Source organism: Syzygium oleosum, unplaced genomic scaffold, assembly GCF_021117445.2.
Source record: "Syzygium oleosum isolate NSW1041296 unplaced genomic scaffold, Sole_v2.1 Sole_v2.05, whole genome shotgun sequence".
Lineage (NCBI taxonomy): Eukaryota > Viridiplantae > Streptophyta > Magnoliopsida > Myrtales > Myrtaceae > Syzygium > Syzygium oleosum.
Window position 1 is genome coordinate 3,192,268 of NW_026607489.1, and position 14,470 is coordinate 3,206,737.

The 14,470-nt window shown below is 40.6% G+C and overlaps 1 protein-coding gene and 1 long non-coding RNA gene across 4 annotated transcripts; both read left to right on the top strand.

Moving 5' to 3' along the window:
- Window positions 1-754: 754 nt before the first annotated feature.
- Window positions 755-9,502, top strand: LOC115680806 (uncharacterized). Of its 3 annotated transcripts, XM_056311808.1 has the most exons (12): window positions 758-1,014; window positions 1,110-1,161; window positions 1,270-1,324; window positions 1,478-1,563; window positions 2,307-2,668; window positions 2,768-3,289; window positions 4,509-4,639; window positions 5,178-5,406; window positions 6,303-6,438; window positions 6,951-7,045; window positions 7,180-7,303; window positions 9,126-9,502. In XM_056311808.1, the coding sequence occupies exons 1-12, from the start codon at window positions 923-925 to the stop codon at window positions 9,201-9,203; spliced, it is 1,962 nt and encodes a 653-aa protein (XP_056167783.1). In that variant the 5' UTR covers window positions 758-922; the 3' UTR covers window positions 9,204-9,502. The 3 variants fall into 3 exon arrangements, with proteins under 3 accessions (XP_030460504.1, XP_056167783.1, XP_030460502.1); XM_030604642.2 differs by having other exon boundaries at window positions 2,307-3,289; XM_030604644.2 differs by lacking the exons at window positions 6,303-6,438; window positions 6,951-7,045; window positions 7,180-7,303; window positions 9,126-9,502 and adding an exon at window positions 5,582-6,091 and having other exon boundaries at window positions 755-1,014; window positions 2,307-3,289.
- Window positions 9,503-12,958: 3,456 nt separating this feature from the next.
- LOC130138298 (uncharacterized) lies at window positions 12,959-14,158 on the top strand. The gene is made up of 2 exons (XR_008816706.1): window positions 12,959-13,191; window positions 13,514-14,158. It is a non-coding gene; the product is annotated as an uncharacterized LOC130138298 (long non-coding RNA).
- Window positions 14,159-14,470: the final 312 nt, after the last annotated feature.

Consider the following 14,470-nt stretch of genomic DNA (forward strand, 5'->3'; position numbering starts at 1 on the left):
ATTTGACAAATTTTAGGACTTAATTGTATTTTTTTGAAAGTTTTAAAACTCAATTGTACTTTCTTAACAAGTTTTAGGATTTTCAGTGCACTTATCCCTAAAATTTAATTTTAACAAAATCGGTGTCCATGTCAGCTAATACCATTCATATTTTCAAATCGAGGTATCACATAACCTCGACTTTGAAAGTTTAGGTACTTGACTTTTAAAATTCGGATACTCAATTAAATTTCGAAAAAAGAGTCGACTTTCCATCTCCCCTTTTATCCATGCGTGATATTACCTCCTCCATGTTTTGGATCGTCGCCTATGTAACCTCCTTCATGTGCGATACTACCTCCCTTCACACAGTGTCGAAGTAATCGGCACTATGCAAAGCACAGGCCAGCAGAGTAGGTTATCGCAAACAACCACCTTGTCACCGTAGGTGTGGGAGGCTATTGTACCTAGCTTCTTCGGCGGTAGCTAGACGAAGCTGACGTGGTGTCTACTTCACCACCCACGACCTCCTAAGTTCTCTCTTGTTGTTTTTCTTCCTAAGAGAGAATGAATACGAAGAGAACTTACAGCTAAGTCCCTCCATCATATTCGAGGAGTTCCTTTTCTTATCTCTTTTTGAGTTTTTTAAGGACTCACTCATGCCCGAGCATCGCCGCCTGATATTCTTTTTCATTCTTTTATTTGGCAGAAAAGTAATGACAAAATTTAATTGCCATATTGTGGTTTTAGCTCATCCTTTAATTCGTGATTCCTTGCCTGTTTTTTTGTCGCTGCAGGGTTGGTCGCTGTTCGTCGTTGTGACCGGAACACGACGAGGCCGGACCTCGCGCTTACAAATTTACTCCCCCCTTCAGCTTCCGAGCCTCTTCCGTTTTCTCCAGTCTCTTCGGCGAATTCTTACATATTTCTCGGAGAGCGCGACATGGACGCTGTCCATCTCGACGGGGAGGAAGAAGACGGCCCTGCCATCGGAGCTCTCGGCTCTCTCTTCAAGCTCACTCGAGTCTTTCTCTGGTCTGCCCCTCTCTCCCTCTTTCCCTCCGTGCGCGTCTCTCTGTGTGCGTGCGTGTGCGTGCGTGTCTTACGGCGGGTTGCTCTGCTTTTTCCAGGGACGACGGCTCCTCGGCGGCGCAAGAACTTCGGCCTTCCAACGAAACCAGGGTAAGCTTTTTCGTCTTGCTCTTGATCTGTACTGCATCTCCCGCTTCTCTGATTACTGTACCCAGTTGGAGAATCTTGATGTTTTCTTCTTTGTTGGGCTCGATGCAGAATCCGCCTCGCCGCGACGACAATGTCGGCTCGAACGTTGTCTCTACCACTCAGGGCAAGTGTTTTTCCAAACCCTTTTAGCCCTTTTTGTTCTGGCTCGCTATGTGGCCGGAAGAAGCTGCTTTGCCGTACATATTCTTGTTTTTTGATGATCACGAGTTGCTCAAATTCTCTTGCGTTTTCTGCTATTTGTGTTTTCCCCTTCCAGACTATAGTCCTGCACCTGAGGACTTGGAACTCATCACACAGATGAACGAGCTTGGTCTTCCACTTGCATTTCAGACCAGTAAGGAGGTGATTTCTTGTTCCAGTTTGCGTTTGCTATTATGGAGGATTTTAGATGCTACAACTCAGAATCCGATCATGTTGCTGTTCCTTGTGGTCGTATCTCTGTGTTATCAGTTGCTTCGATGATTAATTATGTTTGGCTTTGTTCTTCTACAAGTTTGAAGATTTGTAATCGCTGTTCATTGGAATAGGGTTTGCGCAACCATTCAAAATTCGAGTAGAAGAATAATGGACTATGACAGCATTTTAGAATGTGGTAAATAACACACTTTTAAAAATCTGGAAAGAACGATGATTCGCCATCAAAGTATGGACCGTAGAGAATGCTCTCTTGTCAAGTAACTAAAGGGATCCGGGATTTTTTTTTTTGGGCAGCCTTTCTTTAAGTTATGCGAACTCAATATCAAGGTATGTAATGAACCAGCCTGCTAAACAGTTGATTTACGTTGTATAAGAATATTTGCTGGAAAGCCTGTACTTTGAATTATGATTAGTTATGTAACAGAGAGGTTTGGAGTAAATGCTAGTGAGTGATGTAACTAGACGTGGAACCATTTTATAATTGTTCAAACTATAAATAAGCTATTTGATATCTTTCTCTCTCTCTCTCTCTCTCTCTCTCTCTCTCTCTCTCTCTCTCTCTCTCTCTCTCTCTCTCTCTCTCTCTCTCTCAAGGTATCATAAGTATTACAATTTGCTGCTTCTAATACTTTGATTTGCTGGAAATGCTTTTTTTTTTTCAATTTCAGAAGAAGAATGGAACTTCCAAAGTGAGAAAAAGGAGAACACATAAGAAGAATGATTATGGAAAAGAAGGAATTGAGAATGAAGGAACTCGATTCCCGAAAGTGAGTGAGCCTGTTGTTGTATCTCAAACTGTTATTCATGATAATCCAAGTGGTTTGTTATGTTCCATGCCAGTGACGGGCCAAAGTGAGATCTCTTGCTATGATAATGCAGTGGATGCCAGTAAATTTTGTTCCACATCTGATAAAGGAGAAGATTTTACAGAGATCAGCTGTGTCAGCAAGAAAATGATCTGTACTGGAATATCGGATGTGGCAATTGATTGCCTGGATTGTTACCCTGTTCTGACAGATAATGTGCCCAAGTATGACTTAACAGTTAATCATAGCAATACAGACTCTGATGCTGGAGGGGGACTTTGCTCACAACATCCTTCAACTGAAGTGTTTGTTGACTGTGGCAGGGAAGAACTTGATGGAAGCTTAGTGGACTCCAATTTGTTGGACCATATTTCACCTGCAGACCAAGTTGAAGCTGTTACGACACATTGCAACAGTTATGAGAACCATCAGTCATTGGAAGAGGTTGCCATCGGCCAAGGTACAGAAAGCAATAATGACAACTCATGTAGAGACTGGATTGTGTGCTGGGACTCTTTCTATCAGAGAAATTACTATTATAACAGTATAACCCAGGTTTCAACGTGGTTTCCGCCTCCTGGGATGGAAGCTGTAGAGGCAGAACTTATTGAGAACCCAGAGTCCAATGCTAGGCTTGTTGAGCTGACTAAGCAAGATCTCAGCCTATCAATTTCTAGTGTTTGTTCACTACCAGGAGATACTTGTGTTTTTCAACATACTGTAGATTCATTCAAGGACATCGTGGATCATGATAAATTACTTGGTCAACCATTTGGTGAAGGTGATTCCATCGACTCGAAAGATTGCGAAGAAGATGCCACTTCACGAAGACTGGGTGATATGAGGTAAAATAGGGATTATTATTGTCTTAAAGATCATTGTTGCAATCGTACTCAACCAAAATAAGACCTATTTTGGAGGTTGTGCTTTCTGAATGGAAGAAATTGTTTACGTGAGGGTTAATACTTAGTAGCTTACTTGAAGTTGTGGTATGATGTGGAGAATTTTTGCTTTTAATCATGTACTATCTAAGCTATTAATTAAGCGGCTTGAAGTTGCGATATGTGATAGAATTACTTTGGCAGACTTTTTCCTAACACTCTACTTAGGTTTTACCACAAATGGTTTGTCTAACATGGCATCCAAAAAATAAGTCAAATGTTTGAATCTCATTATTTCCTCTTATTGTTATTTAGTTTGTTTTCCTATCTTTCTTTTCCTGCTTCAAGCGTTTGTTTATTGTGGTTACATCCTCATACTGTGTCACGTATTACTATGTTTCATGCATATGGCTCCACCTACTGCCAGGAAATTCAAGAATTTTAGCATTTAATTCTTTTGTCACAGGGAGCATTCTTAGAGCCTAAGAAATTTATTGTAGCACTGTGCAACCGTAACAGAATGGTGAATCCACATAGCTACAAAAATAGAATCTGTAGTGATGGGTTTTACATGACTTTTTTGAAACTTACTTCCCAGGAAGTTAATCAAGTAGTGCATATATCTTTTTGGAATCTTCGACCAAATGGTAATAAAAGTGATGAAACAGCCCCACAACATGTAGCATGTCTTTTAATGCTTCCCCTTGCTGTTAAGTTGGGTTTACATGTGTCACACGGGGTGGGGAGGTAAGCACATCAAATAATCAGCTTGAGGTGGGAACATGATAACATAAAAATTAGACAGAACAAGAATAAGAGGGAACATTGATATTCAAACCTTTGTCCTCTGTGCTGAAATGCAAATCCTTTGTCGAAAATAAAGTGCAACTCTGTCTTGAATACGACAGAATGGCCTCATGATATTATTAATCCAAGTTATTACCCAAGTTTTAAAACTTTATGAAGTTTTACATTTGTATGATACTCGGTAAGAAAGCACCATGTCTGTTATAGAGTTCATTTTAAGCGTTCCAACTATTTTGTGATTGATGGGCTTGCCTTGGTGACCCATTTTGCCTATCTTAAATGTAAAACTTCAATAGTCGAGACAAATTACTTGATTACATCATATTGATGATTGTTTATCTGTTTTAGCATTTCATTTCTCTCTCTCTTCTTGCAGCATGATGAGTGACCTGACAGAATTATCTCTTGAGGAGAATAATTTACTGGGGGAAGTTGGGGAATTTCTAGGCAAATGGAAAACGGTTGCAAGAAAAAGGATACGGAGGAAGTCATTCCATGTCAAAGAAGGTTCTTCAACTTATATTCGCTTTCTGTTCATTCTGTCTGAATCATTATTTTGATACTGGTTAGTGCTATTTGTTATAGAGGATATGTAAATGATGGGTTCCAGATAGGTTATAGCGGCCACGAGGTTAATTAGACAAAATTTGCATATAGTCTTTAGAAATTAGGGGATGCAACCTGTGCAAAACTGGAATAATCCTTGCCTTCAGCTTGGTGCTGATATTTCAATTTGTACATCCTCATTACTTATAGGATAATTGAGATATCATTAGGGGGATATAATATAATCTGTATGAAAGGACTTGATCTTCTCACCTAATTTGATCTCTGTTTGTTTTTTTGGGGAAATGAGCAGTTTTCCACTCATTTTGTAATCCGCTATATGATTCAACTTGCGTTCCATTTTGACTTCAGTATTTAATACATTTTTAATTTTATCATGATAAGTTTTCTTCACTACTTTCCCTAGAGAATTTTTTGGCTAATATGGGCTTGCCGTTGTTTAATTAATATCCTTATGATGAACATTTGCATCTTGCAGACCTGAGCTTTCCTCTGAGTGAGGAGTACTGCACTGTCATTGAAAAATATTGGTTTCAGAGGTATCTCCTCTTTTCAAGATTTGATGAAGGTATCAAAATGGATGAGGAAGGATGGTTTTCTGTTACTCCTCAGTCTATTGCTAGGCATCATGCAGTTCGTTGTGGTGGTGGGATTATAGTGGACGGTTTCACAGGAGTCGGTGGGAATGCCATCCAATTTGCACAAATGTAAGAACCTTTGTCTCTTCATTTCTGTGTGTTTCTGGTTGAAGTTGTGCGAATTTGTTTGAATGAGTGAAATATAGTCTGGTTCTAGATTGGGTGGTTGATGTAGGAGATACCAAATTTTTCAGCAAAAAGGGAATTATCACCTGGACCACTAATCTCCAATTTTCCTGTACAGCAAGGATACCCATGGTACCTTTTGGGAAAGCTTTTGAGTCCTCATAGACTATGATAGACCTATTTTGTGTAAGATATGCTTATTTTCAGATTTCCTATGGACTTGATAAGACTTCACCGTCATTGTTTTGGGTGAAATTTGTAATTTACACCACCACACTCATACCATGCTTGTGTGCAATCATCTCGTCATTCGTGTTCTTTGAGTTCTTTTAAGATTTTAAAGCCACAGTTGTTAGAGTTTCTTTCTCTTTGCTAGATAACATGCATCCGAACCTTAGACATTAACCTTGGACTGAAACAAATGTGAGGTTATCCATAGCCTGATGAAGATGTAGATGTGCAGACATCAAGCCATTCCTGGCTTGGTTACAAAAGCAATTGCATAGATCTCTAGCAAATACATCCAAAATAAATTCCTGCTGTAAGAAATATAATGGTAAAATCCTGGAGTTGATGTATCCCTTAGCTACTGTTCACACAGAAGTTTGCCTCATGATGCCTATGCTTGAACATGATTTTCGGGAAATGCATCCGCAAAAGCAAACAGATAGTGAGTTTTTCCATTTGACTCGTTTTGGTGTTTATCCTAGTTACTATACGGATGAGAACCTTGATGCTGTTATGGTCAAGTGGGTTTCTAGTCTTTCATCTAATATGTGCAACCTACTGTATGCAACCGTGAGAATACTTACCTTTCACTTTTGTTGTTATGAATTCAGGGGCCGACATGTAATAGCAGTTGACATCGATCCAAAGAAGATTGAATATGCGCACCATAATGCTGGCATATATGAAGTTGATGCTGGAATAGATTTTGTGAAAGGAGATTTCTTCATTTTGGCGCCAAAATTGAAGGTATTGAGAAGTCTGTGGTCTTGCCATATGTATGGACGTGGCGAATATTCTCATCGATGTCGTTTTCTATCTTATGATCTATGTATGCCTCATGTGTCTTTAGCGCACACTATTGCTTCAAACGATACAAGGCGTATGACAGTTATTGCTTCTAATTCTTGAAGTCGTAACGTGCTTTGTCTTATTCTTCTTGAGACTGCAATCGCGATTTTTTTTTTTTTGTCTATTACCAGTAACGAGGAGCTTTCCTCCCCTTGTATCTTATGTAGTTTGAAACTATATTATCCTTAATTAGTTGCCAATACCAAATGGGATTAACTTTGACTTTGGTTATGCATCTTACTTTTTTTTGGCCAATTAGTAATACATTTTGTTCAGTCTCTTGGTGTTTAGTACAAGGACCCTGTATGAGCATTAAAAGATAATGTAAATCTAGAGGATTCTGTATTTGCTACTTTGACATATTTATCCTTCTGCATGCTTATAGTTAATGATTTACTCTTCTATTGCAGGCAGATACTGTCTTCTTGTCACCTCCTTGGGGTGGTCCTGGCTATACCAAAGTAAAGAAATACGACATGAAGACCATGCTCAAGCCACGTGATGGGTGAGTGGCTAAAAATTTGAAGCAAAATGAACCCGCTATGTTTCGACTATTATGAGTACCATTGTTATCTTTGACTTCTTTTTGCACCTTTGAGGCTCATAATTAACTTTGTTGCATTGATATGTACACTGCAGATTCATCCTTTTTAACATTGCCAAGGAAATTGCTCCCAAAGTGGTCATGTTCCTCCCAAAAAATGTTGATCTGAACCAATTAGCTGAGCTTTCTCTTTCTGTTCAACCTCCATGGTCGTTGGAGGTAATTCCATTTCTTCTATGCACTCTTGGTTATGTTGGGATGCATTTCTCAGTGAAGGGCTTTGTTAAGCCTTATGTATATACCATATTAGTGACATACTTATAGGGCTAAGGCTGCGTTTGGGAACACTTTAGGGGAAAGTCTTTGGCAAAATGCAAAGGACTTTAAGTTGAAGGAGTTTTCCAAAATGCAAATTGTATTTGGTAAGTTGTAACTTAAAAGTCAATTGCAAAGCAACTTTGGGTAAAATAGCGTTTGGAAAAATTATACTTGCAATACACTTTTTTTATTTTTTATTAAAGAAAAGCTGAAACCCTTCGCCGGAGCCGGCGAAGGGCAGGCGGTCACTGGCGACCCAGATCTGGCGCCAGCGGCCATCGTCTGAGGCCGAACGACGAGGGCAGCCCCCGGTGACCACCGACGAGGGCCGCCTAGGGTCGAGTGACCCCCGACGAGGGTCGCGAAACCCAGGCAAGGGCCGCCGGTGACCCAGATCTGACACCGCCGCGATGTCGGTGGTCGCCGGGGGCTGCCCTCGTCGTTCGGCCTTAGACGAAGGCTGCCGGCGCCAAATCTGGGTCGCCAGCGGCCCTCGAGGGTCGTTTGGGTGGCACGACCTCAGCCGGAATCACACGTCGCCTCTCTGAGGTCGTGCGAGTTCCCGGCGAGGGCCGTCTAGGTTGTGCGACCTCAGGCGGCCCTCGCCTGGGTCGCGTGGCCCGTCGCAGTGGTCGTGCGACTCCAGGCGACGGTCACTGGGTTGCGCGACCACGCCGGCCCCTCTCTGGCCCGTCGCCGTCCACTCACAGCCACACAGCCAAGCTAAGCGGAAAAGACAATGAGCAGTGACAAATGAGGGCAAAACTGGAAAATCAAAAAATATACGAGGATAGTTTTGGAAGAAATGTTTATTACTTAATCGGTACTGTTGCTTACCAAAAATGCTGAAATGCCAAGGCACCTAGGAGGCTGCCTTGGGCTTTTAGCCTTCAAAAGGCCAACTTTGGCTCAATGGGGTTTCTAAAAAAAATTCCCAAACACCATATTTTAGCCCAAAGGGCTTTAGATGCCCAAAGTGGCTACCCAAAGCCATTCCCAAACGCACCCTAAAACCCAGGATGCTCAGTACCGTATAAGATCACTATTGAATTTCACATGACAAATAATTTCCATCCCCCTTTTTTTTGGTTAATCATGCATACCTTTTCTGAAAACTCTTGCATTCTTACTCATCAATAGTAAACAACTGACAGCATCAAATGTTCTTTCTGACATGGATAGCTAAGACGGTGCTTATGGGCCTCGTACATGTTTAGACAATAGAGGCAAATTTTCCTAGGATGTCTGTTCCCAAGAGGAAAATCTTATTCGCTTGATTTCTCTGTGTCATGTTAATGCGACGGGAGAGGAAGACTTTACTCTGCAATATGCTTCATATGTGTTTGCATGGGGAATTGGAGTTTTTTTTTTTTTTTTTGGCAAGCTGTTCTCAGAGAAAATATTAGGAGTTTCTTGAAGCATCACGTGCTTTGTCTTTGCCCGGTTTATGGACTTGAAAGATATCACCAAGCGAATCTTTTCTCTTTGTCCCATGCACCTCTTGGAGATGTTATCATTCCTCCCTCCAGCTACGCACCTCGGCTTTTGAGGGCATTGAGATGAACGTTGGTTATGCTCCTTTTCTTTTGGTTTTACTTTGGGGTTTCACATTCATGCTTGATTGGTGGATTAGTTTTAAGGGGAAGGAATTGTTGTTGATTTCATTTAGAATCTCATGAAATGCTTTATGCTATCTTTCTTCTGATACGTTCCCTGGTCTAAGGTTGAGAAGAACTACTTAAATGGTAAGCTAAAGGCAGTAACTGCTTACTTCAGCAACACGGAGACCTGCAGAAAATAGCCACGAAAATTAGTTTTGAGATGGTGTGTTGGTGTGCCAGATGAGGATGAGTGTTTTTCTTTAGATCATTAGCATGTTCAGTTATCAGGACCCTTTTTTGGATGTCATCGATGTCTTATCGCAGCAGTGTTGATTTAAATAGATGATCAAATCGTGCTTCTGCTCAATCTTTGTACATAATTGCTGTCATCTACGGTTCTTGTGAAACTTGTTAAAATTAAGGATCACGGTGTGGTCTATTATAAGTCGCAACATTCGACTTGGAAATGCTATAGGTGAAAATAGCAATTCAAATGGCAGCCATCTCTTTTAACTTCTCTGCAGAGTTTCTGTTCTGTTGCATGGCATACCCGTGTACTAAAACCAATATGATCGATAGGATGCAACGTCAAGTGCGAAGAACACTCCCCGGACTCAGTTTTATCACTGTCGCGGCAACGCGATGAACATGCAGGGTTTGTGTTCAAGAGAGGTTTGGTGCTTTCTTTTTCTTCCCATCCTTCTGCCAAATGACATGTCGACCCAGTGCTCAACATGATTATAGCTTGATGAGCTGTGAACCCGGTAGAAGCTATAGAATCTGGGAAAAAAATTTAACTTCATAACTAGGAGCGTCATGACACCGCTTTACACGTCACTGATTCTGTTGTTCATTCCAAAGGGACGAATATATGTCTAATTTCGCCTGATGATCAACAACACACCCAACACGACAGTGAGCTGGTGCTTCAAAAGCACCTAGTAATTTCTGAAAAGGGATAACTGCGTTAAAAGTTTTAAAATTTTTAAAAAGTGCAATTAAGTTCTAAAACTTATCACAAAAGTGCAATTGAATCTTAAACTTTCAAAAAGTGCAATCAAGTCTTAAAACTTGTCAAATTGGTTTAATCAAGTTCTTTCATTGGTTCTATTTTTTGAAAGTTTTAAAACTCGATTATACTTTCGTGATTAGTTTTATGATTTAATTGCAACTTTTGAAAGTTTTAAGATTTTATTGTATTTTTGTGATAAGTTTTAAGACTCAATTGCACTTTCGTGATAAGTTTTAGAACTTCAATGCACTTATCCCTTCTAAAAAGAACAACCTATGCACCATGGCTTCATCTATTCGAAGACGAGCTTGCGGGTGATACGTTTCGTCCTGGACAGACAGAGACAGCAAAGAGATGATCGAGAGTTGACGAGGAGAGGCTTTGTTAGTTGGGTGATCGCTACTTGACAACCTAATTCATGGTTTAGAAATTGCAGTGACTGATAATTTGATTGCGGTGGACTACCTAATGGATCCCTCCTCAATCTGTTTCAGCTAACTGATGAACGAGAAGAGAACAACAACCTGGAAGCGACGTCTCTCCTCCTTAATCTCTAGTTTCTTCGCCTCTGGACCATATAATATGCATGAATATTATGCATTTGGGGGATAGAATTTAGGTGAACGAGAATCATTTTGAAATATTTAGGAGTCAATCAATCGACCCAAATAAGAGATGCAAGATAATGATAGAAGTTTCGGATATGGTGTGATGCCTACATCAATCAACAACCTTATCGGAACAGACATGAGTTAAAAATGATTTTGTTGTTGAACATAAATTGATTATGAGGTTTTTGATCTGAATAAAAATTCAAGAGACTTATTATGACCACAATGTCAACACACTAACCCAAATTGCCGGTCTATGTGATTAATTGGAAGACTCCCTTTTTTAATATATCAACAATAGGGTGCAAAGGGGTGATCAACGTTAGCGACATCTTAACGCGATATCGTAGGAGTTTCCCACTTCTGGAAATATTTAGAGAACCAATAAAACCACTCAGTTTACTTTTTTTCAACCAACTATTTACTATATAATTTGGTTAATGCGGTTTCGAGAGTCGAGTATTCTTCTGAAATCGGCGTGTTGAGCTGCATATATCTATTCTTCGGTTATGAGTTTTGCCTCATCGATTCTCTAGATTTTATGTTTATTTAATTAACCCTATAATTAACTTAAACACTTGTACATACACTCAGAGCAGGCCCCGGGATATCACCCCCTCACATCTTGTCTTTTCAATAATTAAGATTGGCACAAACCTTTTTATATTTATAGAAGCTCTCATATAATAAGTGAATACCATCTAATTTAAATTTAGGCTCCGTTTGTTCGCGAAAAAGGGAAAACATTTTCCTTATTTTTCGGTGTTTGATTTGTTTAGGAAAATGAGTCAACGGATAAAGTTTTCCTAGTCAACGGAAAACCTATTCTTAAATTAAGGAAAATAATTTCCTTTTTAAAAAATCGAAAATCATTTTTCGAAATATGACTAGGTATCGGTGCTTAAACTCGAAACTCCATGTTTGGGCATGGACGCTGGTTCCCGGGTCACCGACGTCTCGGGCTACGTCTCCGGCGCCCAAGCCTGGGTCCATCGAGGCTAGGCCAAGGACCACAATCCACGTGCCCGGATCCCCTACACTCGCACTCAGATCCATCGAGGTCGGGCCTAGACCCCGATGCGCAAGCTCGGGTCCATTAAGGCCGGCCCAGGGACCCAAGTGCCGGTGCCCTGATCCTCAGCACTCGAATTGGGGTCCATCAAAGCCGAAGCCAGGGCTCTAATCCTCACGTGGGTTCTCTGACTATCCATGCACAAGTTACTAGTATCCAAATAGTATAAGTCTCTTTAAGAAAATCAAATCATATTTTCCATACTAAACAACGGAAAATATTTTCTAGTTCGTTTTCGGGTTTTAGCCAAATACTGAAAAATATTATAATTATCATGGAAAACATTTTGCAGAAATGTCAAATTTTTCACAAAACAAACAGAGCTTTAAAAGTAAAGTGTTTTCGCATTGGATATCTCTAAATTAAACCTTATCTCACATAATTTTCATGAATACTGTAAAAAAAATATTAACATATCACATTGGCAATTTATTACCATAAGCCAATCAACAAGGTCACAATATACCATAGGTGGTGTCAAAGCAGTCTATGAAAAGGGATGCACTTTTAAAAGAGCCTAATCAAAATTACAAGGGATACCAAAGTAATTTATCAAAAATTGGTCGTAGTTTGCCATCTTCATATCCGCTCCGGTACGTTTTCTCACTATGACCGTAGGCAAACATTACTAATCCACATAAATTTTGAACGTGACCTTATACTTTTTTGGCCGACTTATTGCATTGGTCGATGATTTCGGCTTATACTATTCCTGTCTACTCGACGATAGCCAGACGAAACTATCGTAAAGTCTACCTTCTCCCCCCAAGGCCCTCCAAGATTCCTCCCATTCTTTTTCTTCCCAGAAGAGAAAGAGTACGGAGAGAACTTATAGGGAGATTTTTTCACTATACCTGAGAAGTTCCATCTCCTGTCTCCCTTTAAGCCTTTTAAAGTCCTGACCACACCACAATAATTTTGTAAATCAATTTAAATATTTTTGTAGCACTATTCTTTTGCCGAAAGAGAAAAAACAGTTGAAAATAAGACAGGTCACGTGCCGGGGTGAGAAAGTCAATGAAATAGTTAAAGCCCTTCTGCTATCACCTGGAGAAAATATTCAGTGGTTGCATATCACCACGTCATCGTCCTACCTGGCATGCATGAACCATTCAAAATTCGACACGTGTGCGATGACATGGAATTAAAAAATTGGATTCGGAACCTCTATTTCTTTTCTCTCTCCCCTCTAAAGAAAACTGACATACGCAACATTAATTGCTTTCTCTCTCTTCCGTTTTGTAAAAGAATTCTGTTCCAGTTCCAGATGAGGAGGTCGTTCTTCTCTCTCAAATTTCAAATTTCACTCCCTCTCTTTGCGTCCGAAGACACACTCTCTCGCCTTCGGCTCCGGCACGTCGCCTCCGCCGTCGCCGCCACGAGCCCCATTGGTGCTGGGTTTGAAGCTCGTATCCGCCTCCGGCACTTCGGCTCAAATCCGCATCCGGCACGTTGTGACTCTTTTTCTCGTGGGTTTTGGCTTCCAAAACTAGGTGTGACTTTTCCTTCAAAACCATGGAATCTTGCACTCCATGGATGAGGCCTTCAGGCTCTCAGTGTTGCATTTCGGGGTTTCTTGAGGTTTCGCTGACTTGTGAGGGAATATCTCTGTTTTTTTTTCTTTTTTACGAGGGTATAAAAAGTCTGCTTCTGTATGTGGGCATTTAGCCTTCTTGGGGGCTCAAAAGTTATGTCTTTATTGGCAAAATCAAGAAGGAGATTCGTTTCTGAGAGAGAATGAAGATTCGTAGTAGTGAACTGAAGATAGAATATGTCTTTCGTTTTATATTATGTTGATGGAACCCAATGGTTTAGGTGGCGGGATCTTTGGAGGCATTGGTCCAGGAATGCTAGGTCTAGAAATGCCTCTGCATCAGCAGCAGAAGCCCCCAAATGCCCAAAACCCTCACTACTTGCACCAATAGGTGGTTCGAGGGGTCATAGTGGGCAAGGACAAGAAGATGAAAACGCTCACAACGAGAGGACATCTTCGCGCAAAAGGCCGAGGAAATGCCTACTCTCGCTCTCGATGGCACTCCTTCGGCAACTGAGCGGCGAGGTGACAAGCATGATGCAAGACGGCAACAGGAGTCTGTGGGAGAAGAAGCCGTAGATGAAGGCGAAGGTGTTGTAGCTGGAGGAGCAGCAAGTGAGCAACCAGCTGCAAGCGTTCGAGCTCGAAAAGGCAGCGGCTGAAGTGGGTGAAGTTCAGCAACAAGAAGGACAGGGAAATGGAGAGAGCCAAGCTCGAGAACGAGAGAATGGTGCTTCTCATCTGCCAGAAGCTCAAATTGCTCGATCCTCAACAGGAACAGCAACATTCATTCAACAAATGGAGTGAACCGTCCTCGATCACAGGATAATTTTTACATTATCTAAGATAGAGTAGAAACAACGAACTGATTATTCTTAAGAAATGTAGTTGTGATCTCAGTTTTTCTATATGAATTCAATTGTGTAGCTGTTTTCTTTAAAATCCTTTTCTTTACAACCTTATTACACGCTCGGTTGCTTCACTTAGCATAGACATGCGACTACCTATACGGTACGATGTTTGCCAGAGTGATATATATCTCTAGTTGCAAATGTATATACACTCAGTCACATTCAAGGTACTTTTGATGTTGTAACAATTTGAGTAACCATCTCAATTTAGTACTTTGATGGCCAACTCTAACTCTTCAAGATGCTGAGCATAATCAGTAGTTATGAATCCTTTTTCTGGTAAGCTCTAACTTTAAGCATAACTAATAGTTATGAATCTTTTTTCTG